The sequence below is a fragment of the Spodoptera frugiperda genome, chromosome 19 (genome assembly GCF_023101765.2).
Source record: "Spodoptera frugiperda isolate SF20-4 chromosome 19, AGI-APGP_CSIRO_Sfru_2.0, whole genome shotgun sequence".
NCBI classification, from domain to species: Eukaryota; Metazoa; Arthropoda; class Insecta; order Lepidoptera; family Noctuidae; genus Spodoptera; species Spodoptera frugiperda.
The window spans coordinates 3,224,862-3,243,612 of NC_064230.1; the positions used below are offsets into that span (position 1 = coordinate 3,224,862).

Sequence of the window (18,751 nt, forward strand, 5' to 3'; positions counted from 1 at the left end):
AAGTAAGTATATACTAGACATCAAGGTGATGCAGCAGCACTACTACTCCACGCACGAGATCTCGCTCAAGGAGTACAAGTGTAATATTTGCGGGAAGGTGTCTAAGTAAGTATATACTAGACATCAAGGTGATGCAGCAGCACTACTACTCCACGCACGAGATCTCGCTCAAGGAGTACAAGTGTAATATTTGCGGGAAGGTGTCTAAGTAAGTATATACTAGACATCAAGGTGATGCAGCAGCACTACTACTCCACGCACGAGATCTCGCTCAAGGAGTACAAGTGTAATATTTGCGGGAAGGTGTCTAAGTAAGTATATACTAGACATCAAGGTGATGCAGCAGCACTACTACTCCACGCACGAGATCTCGCTCAAGGAGTACAAGTGTAATATTTGCGGGAAGGTGTCTAAGTAAGTATATACTAGACATCAAGGTGATGCAGCAGCACTACTACTCCACGCACGAGATCTCGCTCAAGGAGTACAAGTGTAATATTTGCGGGAAGGTGTCTAAGTAAGTATATACTAGACATCAAGGTGATGCAGCAGCACTACTACTCCACGCACGAGATCTCGCTCAAGGAGTACAAGTGTAATATTTGCGGGAAGGTGTCTAAGTAAGTATATACTAGACATCAAGGTGATGCAGCAGCACTACTACTCCACGCACGAGATCTCGCTCAAGGAGTACAAGTGTAATATTTGCGGGAAGGTGTCTAAGTAAGTATATACTAGACATCAAGGTGATGCAGCAGCACTACTACTCCACGCACGAGATCTCGCTCAAGGAGTACAAGTGTAATATTTGCGGGAAGGTGTCTAAGTAAGTATATACTAGACATCAAGGTGATGCAGCAGCACTACTACTCCACGCACGAGATCTCGCTCAAGGAGTACAAGTGTAATATTTGCGGGAAGGTGTCTAAGTAAGTATATACTAGACATCAAGGTGATGCAGCAGCACTACTACTCCACGCACGAGATCTCGCTCAAGGAGTACAAGTGTAATATTTGCGGGAAGGTGTCTAAGTAAGTATATACTAGACATCAAGGTGATGCAGCAGCACTACTACTCCACGCACGAGATCTCGCTCAAGGAGTACAAGTGTAATATTTGCGGGAAGGTGTCTAAGTAAGTATATACTAGACATCAAGGTGATGCAGCAGCACTACTACTCCACGCACGAGATCTCGCTCAAGGAGTACAAGTGTAATATTTGCGGGAAGGTGTCTAAGTAAGTATATACTAGACATCAAGGTGATGCAGCAGCACTACTACTCCACGCACGAGATCTCGCTCAAGGAGTACAAGTGTAATATTTGCGGGAAGGTGTCTAAGTAAGTATATACTAGACATCAAGGTGATGCAGCAGCACTACTACTCCACGCACGAGATCTCGCTCAAGGAGTACAAGTGTAATATTTGCGGGAAGGTGTCTAAGTAAGTATATACTAGACATCAAGGTGATGCAGCAGCACTACTACTCCACGCACGAGATCTCGCTCAAGGAGTACAAGTGTAATATTTGCGGGAAGGTGTCTAAGTAAGTATATACTAGACATCAAGGTGATGCAGCAGCACTACTACTCCACGCACGAGATCTCGCTCAAGGAGTACAAGTGTAATATTTGCGGGAAGGTGTCTAAGTAAGTATATACTAGACATCAAGGTGATGCAGCAGCACTACTACTCCACGCACGAGATCTCGCTCAAGGAGTACAAGTGTAATATTTGCGGGAAGGTGTCTAAGTAAGTATATACTAGACATCAAGGTGATGCAGCAGCACTACTACTCCACGCACGAGATCTCGCTCAAGGAGTACAAGTGTAATATTTGCGGGAAGGTGTCTAAGTAAGTATATACTAGACATCAAGGTGATGCAGCAGCACTACTACTCCACGCACGAGATCTCGCTCAAGGAGTACAAGTGTAATATTTGCGGGAAGGTGTCTAAGTAAGTATATACTAGACATCAAGGTGATGCAGCAGCACTACTACTCCACGCACGAGATCTCGCTCAAGGAGTACAAGTGTAATATTTGCGGGAAGGTGTCTAAGTAAGTATATACTAGACATCAAGGTGATGCAGCAGCACTACTACTCCACGCACGAGATCTCGCTCAAGGAGTACAAGTGTAATATTTGCGGGAAGGTGTCTAAGTAAGTATATACTAGACATCAAGGTGATGCAGCAGCACTACTACTCCACGCACGAGATCTCGCTCAAGGAGTACAAGTGTAATATTTGCGGGAAGGTGTCTAAGTAAGTATATACTAGACATCAAGGTGATGCAGCAGCACTACTACTCCACGCACGAGATCTCGCTCAAGGAGTACAAGTGTAATATTTGCGGGAAGGTGTCTAAGTAAGTATATACTAGACATCAAGGTGATGCAGCAGCACTACTACTCCACGCACGAGATCTCGCTCAAGGAGTACAAGTGTAATATTTGCGGGAAGGTGTCTAAGTAAGTATATACTAGACATCAAGGTGATGCAGCAGCACTACTACTCCACGCACGAGATCTCGCTCAAGGAGTACAAGTGTAATATTTGCGGGAAGGTGTCTAAGTAAGTATATACTAGACATCAAGGTGATGCAGCAGCACTACTACTCCACGCACGAGATCTCGCTCAAGGAGTACAAGTGTAATATTTGCGGGAAGGTGTCTAAGTAAGTATATACTAGACATCAAGGTGATGCAGCAGCACTACTACTCCACGCACGAGATCTCGCTCAAGGAGTACAAGTGTAATATTTGCGGGAAGGTGTCTAAGTAAGTATATACTAGACATCAAGGTGATGCAGCAGCACTACTACTCCACGCACGAGATCTCGCTCAAGGAGTACAAGTGTAATATTTGCGGGAAGGTGTCTAAGTAAGTATATACTAGACATCAAGGTGATGCAGCAGCACTACTACTCCACGCACGAGATCTCGCTCAAGGAGTACAAGTGTAATATTTGCGGGAAGGTGTCTAAGTAAGTATATACTAGACATCAAGGTGATGCAGCAGCACTACTACTCCACGCACGAGATCTCGCTCAAGGAGTACAAGTGTAATATTTGCGGGAAGGTGTCTAAGTAAGTATATACTAGACATCAAGGTGATGCAGCAGCACTACTACTCCACGCACGAGATCTCGCTCAAGGAGTACAAGTGTAATATTTGCGGGAAGGTGTCTAAGTAAGTATATACTAGACATCAAGGTGATGCAGCAGCACTACTACTCCACGCACGAGATCTCGCTCAAGGAGTACAAGTGTAATATTTGCGGGAAGGTGTCTAAGTAAGTATATACTAGACATCAAGGTGATGCAGCAGCACTACTACTCCACGCACGAGATCTCGCTCAAGGAGTACAAGTGTAATATTTGCGGGAAGGTGTCTAAGTAAGTATATACTAGACATCAAGGTGATGCAGCAGCACTACTACTCCACGCACGAGATCTCGCTCAAGGAGTACAAGTGTAATATTTGCGGGAAGGTGTCTAAGTAAGTATATACTAGACATCAAGGTGATGCAGCAGCACTACTACTCCACGCACGAGATCTCGCTCAAGGAGTACAAGTGTAATATTTGCGGGAAGGTGTCTAAGTAAGTATATACTAGACATCAAGGTGATGCAGCAGCACTACTACTCCACGCACGAGATCTCGCTCAAGGAGTACAAGTGTAATATTTGCGGGAAGGTGTCTAAGTAAGTATATACTAGACATCAAGGTGATGCAGCAGCACTACTACTCCACGCACGAGATCTCGCTCAAGGAGTACAAGTGTAATATTTGCGGGAAGGTGTCTAAGTAAGTATATACTAGACATCAAGGTGATGCAGCAGCACTACTACTCCACGCACGAGATCTCGCTCAAGGAGTACAAGTGTAATATTTGCGGGAAGGTGTCTAAGTAAGTATATACTAGACATCAAGGTGATGCAGCAGCACTACTACTCCACGCACGAGATCTCGCTCAAGGAGTACAAGTGTAATATTTGCGGGAAGGTGTCTAAGTAAGTATATACTAGACATCAAGGTGATGCAGCAGCACTACTACTCCACGCACGAGATCTCGCTCAAGGAGTACAAGTGTAATATTTGCGGGAAGGTGTCTAAGTAAGTATATACTAGACATCAAGGTGATGCAGCAGCACTACTACTCCACGCACGAGATCTCGCTCAAGGAGTACAAGTGTAATATTTGCGGGAAGGTGTCTAAGTAAGTATATACTAGACATCAAGGTGATGCAGCAGCACTACTACTCCACGCACGAGATCTCGCTCAAGGAGTACAAGTGTAATATTTGCGGGAAGGTGTCTAAGTAAGTATATACTAGACATCAAGGTGATGCAGCAGCACTACTACTCCACGCACGAGATCTCGCTCAAGGAGTACAAGTGTAATATTTGCGGGAAGGTGTCTAAGTAAGTATATACTAGACATCAAGGTGATGCAGCAGCACTACTACTCCACGCACGAGATCTCGCTCAAGGAGTACAAGTGTAATATTTGCGGGAAGGTGTCTAAGTAAGTATATACTAGACATCAAGGTGATGCAGCAGCACTACTACTCCACGCACGAGATCTCGCTCAAGGAGTACAAGTGTAATATTTGCGGGAAGGTGTCTAAGTAAGTATATACTAGACATCAAGGTGATGCAGCAGCACTACTACTCCACGCACGAGATCTCGCTCAAGGAGTACAAGTGTAATATTTGCGGGAAGGTGTCTAAGTAAGTATATACTAGACATCAAGGTGATGCAGCAGCACTACTACTCCACGCACGAGATCTCGCTCAAGGAGTACAAGTGTAATATTTGCGGGAAGGTGTCTAAGTAAGTATATACTAGACATCAAGGTGATGCAGCAGCACTACTACTCCACGCACGAGATCTCGCTCAAGGAGTACAAGTGTAATATTTGCGGGAAGGTGTCTAAGTAAGTATATACTAGACATCAAGGTGATGCAGCAGCACTACTACTCCACGCACGAGATCTCGCTCAAGGAGTACAAGTGTAATATTTGCGGGAAGGTGTCTAAGTAAGTATATACTAGACATCAAGGTGATGCAGCAGCACTACTACTCCACGCACGAGATCTCGCTCAAGGAGTACAAGTGTAATATTTGCGGGAAGGTGTCTAAGTAAGTATATACTAGACATCAAGGTGATGCAGCAGCACTACTACTCCACGCACGAGATCTCGCTCAAGGAGTACAAGTGTAATATTTGCGGGAAGGTGTCTAAGTAAGTATATACTAGACATCAAGGTGATGCAGCAGCACTACTACTCCACGCACGAGATCTCGCTCAAGGAGTACAAGTGTAATATTTGCGGGAAGGTGTCTAAGTAAGTATATACTAGACATCAAGGTGATGCAGCAGCACTACTACTCCACGCACGAGATCTCGCTCAAGGAGTACAAGTGTAATATTTGCGGGAAGGTGTCTAAGTAAGTATATACTAGACATCAAGGTGATGCAGCAGCACTACTACTCCACGCACGAGATCTCGCTCAAGGAGTACAAGTGTAATATTTGCGGGAAGGTGTCTAAGTAAGTATATACTAGACATCAAGGTGATGCAGCAGCACTACTACTCCACGCACGAGATCTCGCTCAAGGAGTACAAGTGTAATATTTGCGGGAAGGTGTCTAAGTAAGTATATACTAGACATCAAGGTGATGCAGCAGCACTACTACTCCACGCACGAGATCTCGCTCAAGGAGTACAAGTGTAATATTTGCGGGAAGGTGTCTAAGTAAGTATATACTAGACATCAAGGTGATGCAGCAGCACTACTACTCCACGCACGAGATCTCGCTCAAGGAGTACAAGTGTAATATTTGCGGGAAGGTGTCTAAGTAAGTATATACTAGACATCAAGGTGATGCAGCAGCACTACTACTCCACGCACGAGATCTCGCTCAAGGAGTACAAGTGTAATATTTGCGGGAAGGTGTCTAAGTAAGTATATACTAGACATCAAGGTGATGCAGCAGCACTACTACTCCACGCACGAGATCTCGCTCAAGGAGTACAAGTGTAATATTTGCGGGAAGGTGTCTAAGTAAGTATATACTAGACATCAAGGTGATGCAGCAGCACTACTACTCCACGCACGAGATCTCGCTCAAGGAGTACAAGTGTAATATTTGCGGGAAGGTGTCTAAGTAAGTATATACTAGACATCAAGGTGATGCAGCAGCACTACTACTCCACGCACGAGATCTCGCTCAAGGAGTACAAGTGTAATATTTGCGGGAAGGTGTCTAAGTAAGTATATACTAGACATCAAGGTGATGCAGCAGCACTACTACTCCACGCACGAGATCTCGCTCAAGGAGTACAAGTGTAATATTTGCGGGAAGGTGTCTAAGTAAGTATATACTAGACATCAAGGTGATGCAGCAGCACTACTACTCCACGCACGAGATCTCGCTCAAGGAGTACAAGTGTAATATTTGCGGGAAGGTGTCTAAGTAAGTATATACTAGACATCAAGGTGATGCAGCAGCACTACTACTCCACGCACGAGATCTCGCTCAAGGAGTACAAGTGTAATATTTGCGGGAAGGTGTCTAAGTAAGTATATACTAGACATCAAGGTGATGCAGCAGCACTACTACTCCACGCACGAGATCTCGCTCAAGGAGTACAAGTGTAATATTTGCGGGAAGGTGTCTAAGTAAGTATATACTAGACATCAAGGTGATGCAGCAGCACTACTACTCCACGCACGAGATCTCGCTCAAGGAGTACAAGTGTAATATTTGCGGGAAGGTGTCTAAGTAAGTATATACTAGACATCAAGGTGATGCAGCAGCACTACTACTCCACGCACGAGATCTCGCTCAAGGAGTACAAGTGTAATATTTGCGGGAAGGTGTCTAAGTAAGTATATACTAGACATCAAGGTGATGCAGCAGCACTACTACTCCACGCACGAGATCTCGCTCAAGGAGTACAAGTGTAATATTTGCGGGAAGGTGTCTAAGTAAGTATATACTAGACATCAAGGTGATGCAGCAGCACTACTACTCCACGCACGAGATCTCGCTCAAGGAGTACAAGTGTAATATTTGCGGGAAGGTGTCTAAGTAAGTATATACTAGACATCAAGGTGATGCAGCAGCACTACTACTCCACGCACGAGATCTCGCTCAAGGAGTACAAGTGTAATATTTGCGGGAAGGTGTCTAAGTAAGTATATACTAGACATCAAGGTGATGCAGCAGCACTACTACTCCACGCACGAGATCTCGCTCAAGGAGTACAAGTGTAATATTTGCGGGAAGGTGTCTAAGTAAGTATATACTAGACATCAAGGTGATGCAGCAGCACTACTACTCCACGCACGAGATCTCGCTCAAGGAGTACAAGTGTAATATTTGCGGGAAGGTGTCTAAGTAAGTATATACTAGACATCAAGGTGATGCAGCAGCACTACTACTCCACGCACGAGATCTCGCTCAAGGAGTACAAGTGTAATATTTGCGGGAAGGTGTCTAAGTAAGTATATACTAGACATCAAGGTGATGCAGCAGCACTACTACTCCACGCACGAGATCTCGCTCAAGGAGTACAAGTGTAATATTTGCGGGAAGGTGTCTAAGTAAGTATATACTAGACATCAAGGTGATGCAGCAGCACTACTACTCCACGCACGAGATCTCGCTCAAGGAGTACAAGTGTAATATTTGCGGGAAGGTGTCTAAGTAAGTATATACTAGACATCAAGGTGATGCAGCAGCACTACTACTCCACGCACGAGATCTCGCTCAAGGAGTACAAGTGTAATATTTGCGGGAAGGTGTCTAAGTAAGTATATACTAGACATCAAGGTGATGCAGCAGCACTACTACTCCACGCACGAGATCTCGCTCAAGGAGTACAAGTGTAATATTTGCGGGAAGGTGTCTAAGTAAGTATATACTAGACATCAAGGTGATGCAGCAGCACTACTACTCCACGCACGAGATCTCGCTCAAGGAGTACAAGTGTAATATTTGCGGGAAGGTGTCTAAGTAAGTATAGTATAAGGCTAGTATCCTACTGACTACAGAATGCTGAGCAAGGGGACTCAAGTTCCATTCCCAGGTCGGGCGAAGTATTGCGGGGTTTTTTTCGGTGTTTGAAAATTTCTCAAGTAGCACGGAGTCAATTTAAGTTCCTTCCAAATTCAATCATTTTTTCGAATTGTAAAAAGCTATGTTTTCCATGAATTTTGTATGAAATATTGCGTTATGACGTCATCATATTTTTACGTAAAATAGCAGATTTATTACTAGAAAATTAGCTAGAAAATATCGAATCCTAAGTAGACTACCAAATCTATAAAGGAAAATTGTGATTATTTTTCCAAAAGTCGAAATATTAATATTTTTGTCTGAAGTAACTAAATAGGATAATACAAACAAAAAACGTTAAAATAAATAGAATAAATCCTGCTTATTTTATAAACGTTAAAGTTTTTAAAGTATGTTATTGTTTCACGCAAAAACTACTGAGAAAACGTTATTTTCTAGTCAGTACCCATAGTATGAATTGGTAGTAATCGAAACGAGACCGCGTTCTGCGCTGTGATTGGGCGACTCGAATAAACCAACCAATCACAGCGCCGAACGCGCTTTCGTTTTGGTTACTTTTAACGTAAAGCAAACTTGTACTAAGGGTACAGAACATATATACATGTTATTTTTCTCCCCCCCTACAGCTCCATAGACTCGCACCGCTACCACAAAGACACGCACAAGGCGCGCCTGCAGTGCACAGAGTGCGACAAGACGTTCCGCCATCGGACGGGACTTATGAATCATAGGCTGTGAGTATTTTACTTATATTTTTTTTATGAAACACGCCGGTAATCGAGCAGTCGTATTACCTGATGGTAAGCAATCGCCGCCGCCCTTGAAACACCAGGCGTTAGGAATTTTAGGGTTATTGTTCGGGAATCTGAGATTGGGAAGATTGGGAAGGGGGGAATTGGGACTCCGGTAATGTCAATGTTCGGTAAATATAATATATATATACTTAAATATTCTACACTAGCAAACCCGGCAAACTATGTGGGTATAAGTGTGGGAGAGCCATGCTTCGGCACGAATGGGCCGGCTCGACCGGAGTGATACCACGGCCGAGCAGAAAACCGACGTGAAATAACATATTTGCATTGTGTTTTGTTGTGTGAGTGAGGTTACCGGAGGCTCAATTACCCCCCTTCCCAATCTTTCCAATCCCCGAATCTCCAACAACCCTTAAATTCTTAACTCCCAAAATGCAACGCATTTGTAACGCCTCTGGGGTTTCGCCCGCTCCCATATTATCGGGAGACTAGTAGGTATTTTGGAACTTTACGCACGCGTGCTAATGAAATTTTGTTATTGTGATAAAAATAAAACTAATAAGTATACAAATAAAGTTTCTTCGTGAAAGTTGTTTGTAATCATGAGTACAATCACGTGTTTAAATATCGTTCACTAATTACCTGTGGCCCTATATACTTAATTGTGTTTATATTACAGGGCGGTACACGAGTATCACAACGCGTTCCCCTGCACCGTTTGTGAGAAGGTATTCAGATGGAAGACCAGTTTAAAACGGCATCTAGAGAAGCATGAGGTTATGAAGGTAATTATCATCATCAAATATGGGAGAACCATGCTTCGGCACTGCTGGGCCGGCTCGACCGGAGTGATACCAAGGCCGAGCAGTAAACCGACGTGAAACAACGCTTGCGTTGTGTGAGTGAGGTTACTGGAGGCCCAACAGCCCTTAAATTCCTAACTTCCAAAATGCCGGCAACGCCTCTGGTGTTTCGGATGTCCATGGGCGGCAGCGATTGCTTACCATCATCAACAACCTATAAGTGACCACTGCTGACCAAAGCCTCTTCTCACACGGAGAATTTGAACATTAATCACCACACTTGCTCAATGCGGGTTGGCGATTTCAAACTTATAATTTAGAAATTATTAGCCCACGTTTCCTCACGTTTGTTTTTCTTCACCGTTTTTCAGTGGTGTCTAAATAATCTTAGAAAGTACATACAACTTAAAAAAAGTCACATTGTCTCGACCTTGCACCCTTATGTATGAGAAGCTGGTGCTTTTTAGATTTAGGATATTCCTCTGTTAACTAAAAATCACATTTTACTCACGTATATTAATGGAGAAAAGCTCTACTAGTTTCAAGTCACAGAGGGACTCTTCATTATGAGCAGCGTGCGCAGACGCGGTGACGTCGCGCAGCCTACTGATTATTATATTCCTTATTACTAAGCACATAATATTTTTGCTTTTCAGGGCAAATCACCATCGTCCGCAGCTTACTGTTCAACTTGTAATATTAACTTTTCGTCCATATGTTCCTACCAACGACATCTGAAGATCAGTTTGAAACACGTCACACAGGATCAATTCAAGTAAGTTTAAACACCTAATACCATCTTTAACCAACGTCACTGTTAAATTCGAAGTTATTCCTCTTGAGTCACTCCATGATTTAAAAAAAAAGACTATCAAAATCTGTTTCGTAATTTCAAAGATCAAAGGATACAGACACACAGATGGCGGGTAACGACTTTGTTTTATACTGTGTCGTGTCATAATATAAAGCTTAAGAGTTTGTTTGTTTGAACGCTCTAATCTCTAACGAAACGAAACTACTGGTCTGAATTGAATAATTATTTTTATGTTGGTAGTCAACTTTTTAACGAGAGATATAAACCACGACTATCTAAACATGCCTCCGAAATTAAGCGATAGAAAACGAAACACAAGGAACATTTAACCTTGCATCTGGACCCAGTAGTAGCTGAACTGTAGAAACCGACGGCTGTGGTGAAGAGGCTGAAGAGGAACCACTTTCTATAAGCGGGAGGATCAGCAATCCTTCATCCACCGTAGCGCCATTTTAACTCTCAACTAATTCCCTTATGATCTGGCGACTGATTGCAAATGAAAGGAATAGGAGAAAAAAGGTTTATAATTATGTGTTTTTTTTATATTTTCAGATTTATATGTGATCACTGCAACAAAAGGTTCTCTGATAAAACGAAGATCAGGGATCATATAGAAGAGAAACATCTACATAAGACGTTCCAATGTCATATATGTCTTAAGGTAAATATAACATACCAGCTTATTTTTTATTTTTTTTGAGGTGGGAAAATCGTCCAATGACTTCTCCCGCCTTGGGCGAGGCGAGAGGGAGTGTCAGACTCTTACTGACTAAAAACCAACTCGTTCCTTCTCCTGGTTTTCGAGCCGGAGCCCCTGTAAACCCGCTAGGTAGTCCGCAGCTCCGGATCAGGCATCAGCCCTACTACTACTACCTATGTCCGGTAAGCACCTGCGTCAGGCGGTAGGTGAGGCCTCTCTAGCCACTCAAAGTTAAAGTCAAAGTCAAAGCATTTATTTCAATTAATCCTAAATAAGGCACTTTTGAAACGTCAAATTGAATTGTCCGTCAGTCTGTCTGTCAGTGAAGCTAGGCGCTCGTTCCAAAGTGTTGCTTTAAATGGAAAAGAACGAGCAAGAAACTCCATCGTTACTCTTTTTAAAAAAAGTTTTTACAATATCCTCCTCAAAGAGGGGACTAACCGCTGCAATGATAACGAGCCCAAACATACTAGTTTCTGCCAGTGGCTTCGTTCGTGGGACAAAAGTAACCTACAAGTAATTTTTTTTTAAAAAAAACGTTGCCCCACATTAGTATTTTCTCCCGTGTCGTGTGTGCGTTTACAAACATACAAGTTCACATGCACATGACACCCAGACCCGAAACAACAATTTGTGGATCACACAAAGAGTTTCTCCGTGCGGGAATCGAACCCGCTACCCGTTGCGCGGCAGCCAGTTGCCCAGCCACCGCACCAACCGTGCAGTCGAATTTCCAGACCATAATCTACCCCTGTTGCAATTTTCATCCCGATCCCCAAAAGCCGTTTTGACGTGATTGAATAACAAACATAAACATACATTAACTCAAAAACTTTCGCGTTTATAATATTATTGAGATATGTAGTAAGAAACACTATAACATAAGTGTGTAAGAGCCATGCTTCGGCACTGCTGGGCCGGCTCGACCGGAGTGATACCACGGCCGAGCAGAAATCCCACGTAAAACAACTCTTGCGTTGTGTTTCGTTATGTGACTGAGGTTACCGGAGGCCCAATAACCCCCTTCTCGATCTTCCCAAACCACGATTCCCCAACAACCCTTAAATTCCTAACCCTGAAAAGGCCAGCAACGCACTTGTAACGCCTTTACTGTTTACGGTGTCCACAAGCGGCAGCGATTGCTTACCATCAGGTAATACGTCCGCACGTTTAACGGCTTATACCATAAAAAAGAATACTTTCCTAAATTTTACTCTTAATATATGTCTGGTATATTAGTTTAAAAATATAACTGCCACACTCAGACTCATTTAATGGTTACTTAACCCAGTGCTTAGCAATTGTTTTCGATACAAAATCGTTACTAAGGAATAGTTTTAGTAATCCTTAAATATCTCTGAGTACGGCAGTTAGACACATATTCTTTATACCTATACCATTAAAAAGTATTATTTTGTTTCCAGACTTCAAAGAACCGTGTGGGCTTGGACCAACATATAAGGAACGTGCACAAAGGCAGGCCTAACAACAAGATGTGCCATCACTGTGGGAAGGGATTTCCGGTGAGTACTAGAAAATGCATTGATTAATTAGCATTACTGACTAAAGTACATAAAATGAGACTATGTATCAATTATAAACTAGATGAAAAACATGTTCTAAAAAATTATTGAAATAGGAAAAGAAAATTGCTGCTTACAGAAATATAAAACATAAAAAACATATTATTTTAACTTTCGTGAGACATACTAAATTATTTAATACTAGCTTCCGCCCGCGACTCCGTCCGCGCGGATGTCGGTCTTCGCGTGGAAGTTTTATTTCTCCATTTTGAGTAACTCTGACAATGACATCTTATAAATATCTATTGGACCCAAATACGGCGAGGCCCATAATAATTAAGGATATCCCTCTATTGAGCTACTGCTGTTGAGCAGAATAAAAATGAAAAATAAAGATTTTTTTTCTACGTATTTTTCCAGAATAAATAGTAACCTATTTTATGCTCAGGATAATAAGATATAATTATACCAAGTTTCATCGAAATCAAACCGTTAGTTTTCACGTGATGCCTGAACATATATAGACAGACAGACAAAAAAAATCACATATTTGGGCTTGGTATCGATCCAGTAACACCCCCTGCTTTTTATTTTTTCAATATTTTCAATGTACAGAATTGATCCTTCTACAGATTTATTATAATACGAATATGAATGAATGAATGAGAGTGTTATAAACGTAAGAGTAGACAAATATAATCAGAAAGCTCCGAACTGTTAAGCTATCGGGAGTTATACGTGTTATTGTAAGTCAACCATAAAGATAGACATTTGCTGTCGTGGAATATTTTTTAAACCATTTTAAGGAGAACATTTCTGTCATACATTATTTCTGTGTAGCTTTAACCATTAAGGCTGCACACGCGACGGAAGCTTAAAAAATGGAGTAAGTTCTCCTGTTTTCCCAACATTTCCCTTCACTGCTCTGCTCCTATTGATCGTAGCGTGATGAAATGTATACTATAACCTGCCCAGGAGTATGAAGAACAATTGTACCAAGTTTCATTGAAATCTGTCGAGTGGTTTTTATTTCTATAAAGAACATACAGACAGACAGACAGACAGACAGACAGACAGACAGACAGACAGACAAAAATTTTTTTAATCACATATTTGGGTTTGGTATCGATCCAGTAACACCCCCTGTTATTTATTTTTTCAATATTTTCAATGTACAGAATTGACCCTTCTACAGATTTATTATATGTATAGATTATTATTATCGGCTCTCCCACGTTGCTTGACGAGGAACTCGACTAGTTTCAAGCCGTGCTAGAGACTTCTATTTATGACCCGTATTCCGCGACAATCGTCGCGTCGTATGTTTAGTATGTCTCACGAAAGTTATAATAAAATCATAAACGATTTTCTCATAGTTTTACGTTTGTTTCAGACAAAAGTGCAGCTAGAATCGCACATCCGCACGCACACTGGAGAGCGACCGTTCATCTGTGAGTTCTGCCCGACCACGTTTTCTCAGCAGTCTAATCTATACAAACACAATCGACAAGTAAGTTACATTATAAGTTTCAAACTGACAAGGTCACTAACACTATTGTTAGAACTTATGACGGGATATACAATGTGATAGGGGTGAGACTTCTAACCCGTTAAGGCTGAGTTCTACATCTAATTTTAACGACAAAAGTCGGGGGTCGAATGGGTCGAATCCCCTCCCCCTAACTAATTCATTACTTTTTTCATATGTTTGATAATGTTTTGGTGAGAAAAAAAATCATTTGTGAATTTTTTTACCGAAAAAATCACAATTTTTCAATATTTCCAATTAGGGGTTCAACCCCCCATATTATTTTTTTGTCAATAAAATTAGATGTAGTACTCAACCTTAACGGGTTAGAAGTCCCACTCCTATCACATTGTATACTATCACTTTGAAGAGTTTCCGATCCGAGAGTTAATCCGTGATCATGGCGCTTGCAACAGTGCCGAAATATCGGAAACTCTTCAAAATGAATAAACATGGTAAATATCCCGTCATAAGTTCTCATAATAAGTTACACTTCTTCGTCTTCTGATTTATTTCGTTGCGGGATCCAAGACAGTCATTCATGTCCCTGGGACGCGTCGGACTTCAGTGTTCCGGTGTTTTCATGTTTCTATCTACTGTAGATCCTGGTGCACAGGAGTTGCAGCGGTATGGGAGGTTTTAAGGCTTGTCCCATTAAAAATAAAGTAAGTTACACTGTATTGTACAAGGCCAAGTCAATGTAATACAGTGTTGTACAGGACTAAATTCAATGTGTAGGGTGACTGGTAATTAGGGAACGATATTTAAACACATGATTGTACTCATGATTACAAATAACTTTCCCGAAGAAACTATTTTTGTGTAGTCGTTAGTTTTATTTTTATCACAATATCGTGCAACACGCGCGTGCTAATGAAATCTTGTTGTTTGTGTTGAACTTTACACGCGCGTGTAAAGTTCGAAAATACCTACTAGTATTTAAACATCCTTCACTTATTACCAGTCACACTATATACGTCTCGCCTTTTATCTCCGAAGAAGTAGGCAGAGGTGCACATTACGCCACGTAATGCCGTTATACAATGTACACACACTTTTCACCATTTGTGTTAAAGTTCCATGTAATAGGGGGTGAGCCGGGCACAATTACAGGCTCCGAGCTACTACAGAGACATTTTCGAAAAATCCAAAAAAGGTTTACTCACGTAACTGTTGGACGAGGACCTCGACTAGTTTCATTAGCAGCGCGACAATCGCCGCGTCGTGTGTCGCGGAATGCTGCTCATGAATATGAGCCTCTAGCATGGCTTGAAACTAGTCGAGTTTCTCGTCAAACAGTTACGTGAGTAAGCCGATAACATAATAATTAACATTACTTTTTGTTTACAGGTACATTTAAACATTAAATCTAAGCGCTATCCTCTAGGTAAGGGGAAGATTGACAAGCCTCCAGAAATACCTACTTTAGACCCTACGCCCATGGACCAATACAGGCTACCTATGTTACAGTATTCTGCTGAAAAGTCTTTCGTCATATAATAGAGGTGATGACGGCGTATAATATACAATGTGATAGGGGTGAGACTTCTAACCCGTTAAGACTGAGTACTACATCTAATTTTATCGACAAAAAAATAATATGGGGGGTGAACCCCCTCCCCCTAAAAAGTATGGCTATTTTAATATTTTTTTTACTTTATGTGATATCAAAGGTTGTATGCGTCGTAGAAACAAAAACAAAACGACAAACGGTAGCTAATAACCTTGGCTAACTAATTCATTACTTTTTTTATAGTTTGATAATGTTTTGGTGAAAAAAAAATCATTTCTGAATTATTTTTACCGAAAAGTCACTATTTTTCAATATTTTCAATTGGGGGTTCAACCCCCTATATTATTTTTTTTGTCGATAAAATTAGATGTAGTACTCAGCCTTAACGGGTTAGAAGTCCCACCCCTATCACATTGTATACATTCAGGTTTTTTTCTCTGATCCGGAGCTGCGGACTACCTAGCGGGTTACCGGGGTTCCGGCTCGAAAAGCAGGAGTAGGAACGGGGTGGTTTTTAGTCATTCAAGAAGTAATTGGATGATTTCCCCCTTAAAAATAAAGATTTTTTCTATATTTTTACAAATTAATTTATTATTGAATCTGTTATTTACCAAAATTTTAGGTCTCTACAACGCTTAGTTTTAAAGATCTCTATGGCCTCGCGGTTCGGTGCGTTTATAACATTATATATAACATTACTTAACTTTAACTTATAACATTTTGTTGGTAATTGAGAACGCAACCTTTGTCATTTTAATGTTGTCAGATTTATAAATAAATCGTTATTGTTAGGTTGGCAACACCTTTTTCTCTCTATCTTATGTTTTTAGCTAGTTTAACTCAATATATTCTAGCCACTCAAACGTTCGCGTGCGACACCTGTCAACACCTTGTACGTTCACGCGCTCGATCTGTGTTGAACCGCGTCGAGCGCCCCATGCCGTTACCGATTCAAAGTGTATTTTCTAGCAAACTATTGCAGCTATAGCAAAGTAAAAAATACCAGTATAAAGCTGAATTATTAAGGAATCAAAATATATACTAATTAAAGTACAGAAATCAATCACAAATGCATAAAAAAAGTTGAACTTAACAGAACGGGCTAAATATTTATTTGTTTTTTTGAACAAGTTTTAACTAAACGTTATTTAATTATTTATTTTCGTTGTTTTATTTTGAAAGAATGAATCTTAAGGATTATTTTACTATACAACACTAATACAGTAGGATGATAAATAAATGAATACTTCAATTTTAAACGCAAACACTTCACAAAACTTGACACACAGTTTAAACAATTATTTTTTATATTCTTGCTGTCACCTGGCATACTGTTTTACCGTCCAATAGATGCGTTATTTAATACAGATCCATCTAGTGTAACATTCGTAAAGCTCTTTGAAGCTTGTCATAGATAAAAATTCGTTGGAAGTGAACAAGTCAAATGGGCTGCTATAGTCGCCCGGACGTTTAACGCCAAATATTTTTGGGCGACTATAGTCGCCCGGACGTTTGAGTGGCTAGTATTTTTCCGTATTCTAAACAGTTTTGTTTATCACCCAACTCTTAAAATCCTCACTTTCTAACCATAATTTTGACAAATTTAAGCTTTTGGCAATCAACTTTGACTAATTATAACAAAATCTTGAGTTTTTTTATGTAATAAAATTGCCATAGCCGCGCGGTCGAAACGGACATCTTTGCTCCCAAGTGTATTGAACTTGTATTTTTACCGACTTCACAAAAAGGAGGAGGTACTATGTTCGGCTGTTTGTATGTTTTTTTTTTTTTGTATGTTTGTTCATCGAATACTCCGTCAATTGTCGACGGATTTTCAAAATTCTTTTTTTGTTCGAAAGTAGATAGTTCTGAGGTGGTCCCATTGTCACCAAGTTAGGATCTGATGATGGAATCTTAGAGAAATCGAGGGAACTCCTCAAATATTATAGGGAACTATATAGTGATTTTGGTATATTCATCTAGAATTGAAGCATTTACCGTCAAAAAGTAACCTTTGAAGAGGTGGAACTGATGAAGAAGACCAGAAATGGCCAATGGAACTTCATACTCACATAGAAATCACAATAAAGTTAATTAATACTCCGTCAATTGTCGACGGATTTTCAAAATTCTTTTTTTGTTCGAAAGTAGATAGTTTTGAGGTGGTCCCATTGTCACTATGTTAGGATCTGATGATGGGATCTTAGAGAAATCGAGGGAACTCCTCAAATATTATAGGGAACTATATAGTGATTTTGGTATATTCATCTAGAATTGAAGCATTTACAGTCAAAAAGTAACCTTTGAAGAGGAACTGATGAAGAAGACCAGAAATTGCCAATGGAACTTCATACTTACATAGAAATCACAATAAAGTTAATTAAGTGACTGTGACAATACAAATAAATAAAGTAGTTATTGAGATAGAGAATTTTAACTGACTTTTTTAGTTGCGATACTGAGTATCGCAACTAAAAAGTGTGAAATAAAATACTTTTTACAAAATAAACCGACTTCACTAAAAAAGTTAAAAATAACTTTAATTTCGGAAGTCGGTGTAGCAAACTAATAATACCGAGAAACACCGACTTCCGAAATTAAAGTTATTTTTAACTTTTTTAGTGAAGTCGGTTTTAATGTATAATATTGTATACTGTATAGTAGTAAGAAATGTATTTTGCATGTATAATAATAAATATGAAATTGTATGCAATGTCTTTATGTATTTTTATTTATCGACACTATCTATTTTCGTATCTTTTTTATGGTAATTATAAGCCGGTAAACGAGCAGACGGATCACCTGATGGTAAGCAATCGCTGCCGCCCATGGACACTCAAAACACCAAAGGCGTTACAAGTGAGTTGCCGGTTAGGAATTTAAGGGTTGTTGTGGAATCGGGGATTGGTAAGATTGGAAAGGGGGGTAATTGGGCCTCGGGTAACCTCACTCACACGACGAAACACAACGCAAGCGTTGTTTCACGTCGGTTTTCTGCTCGGCCGTGGTATCACTC

At 40.7% G+C, this 18,751-nt stretch overlaps 1 protein-coding gene and 1 long non-coding RNA gene across 2 annotated transcripts in view; one reads left to right on the forward strand and one right to left on the reverse strand.

Moving 5' to 3' along the window:
* LOC118281135 (zinc finger imprinted 3-like) overlaps positions 1–18,452 on the forward strand; it is a 30,114-nt gene extending 11,662 nt beyond the window's left edge. Inside the window, exons 10-16 of the mRNA XM_050700935.1 lie at positions 8,726–8,833; positions 9,534–9,639; positions 10,314–10,432; positions 11,024–11,132; positions 12,596–12,694; positions 14,088–14,204; positions 15,573–18,452. Coding sequence (XP_050556892.1) covers positions 8,726–8,833; positions 9,534–9,639; positions 10,314–10,432; positions 11,024–11,132; positions 12,596–12,694; positions 14,088–14,204; positions 15,573–15,722 — 808 coding nt within the window. The 3' untranslated portion in view covers positions 15,723–18,452. The remainder of the gene's footprint in view (positions 1–8,725; positions 8,834–9,533; positions 9,640–10,313; positions 10,433–11,023; positions 11,133–12,595; positions 12,695–14,087; positions 14,205–15,572) is intronic.
* LOC126911887 (uncharacterized) overlaps positions 1–18,751 on the reverse strand; it is a 94,872-nt gene that overhangs the window by 20,058 nt on the left and 56,063 nt on the right. The window lies entirely within an intron of this gene.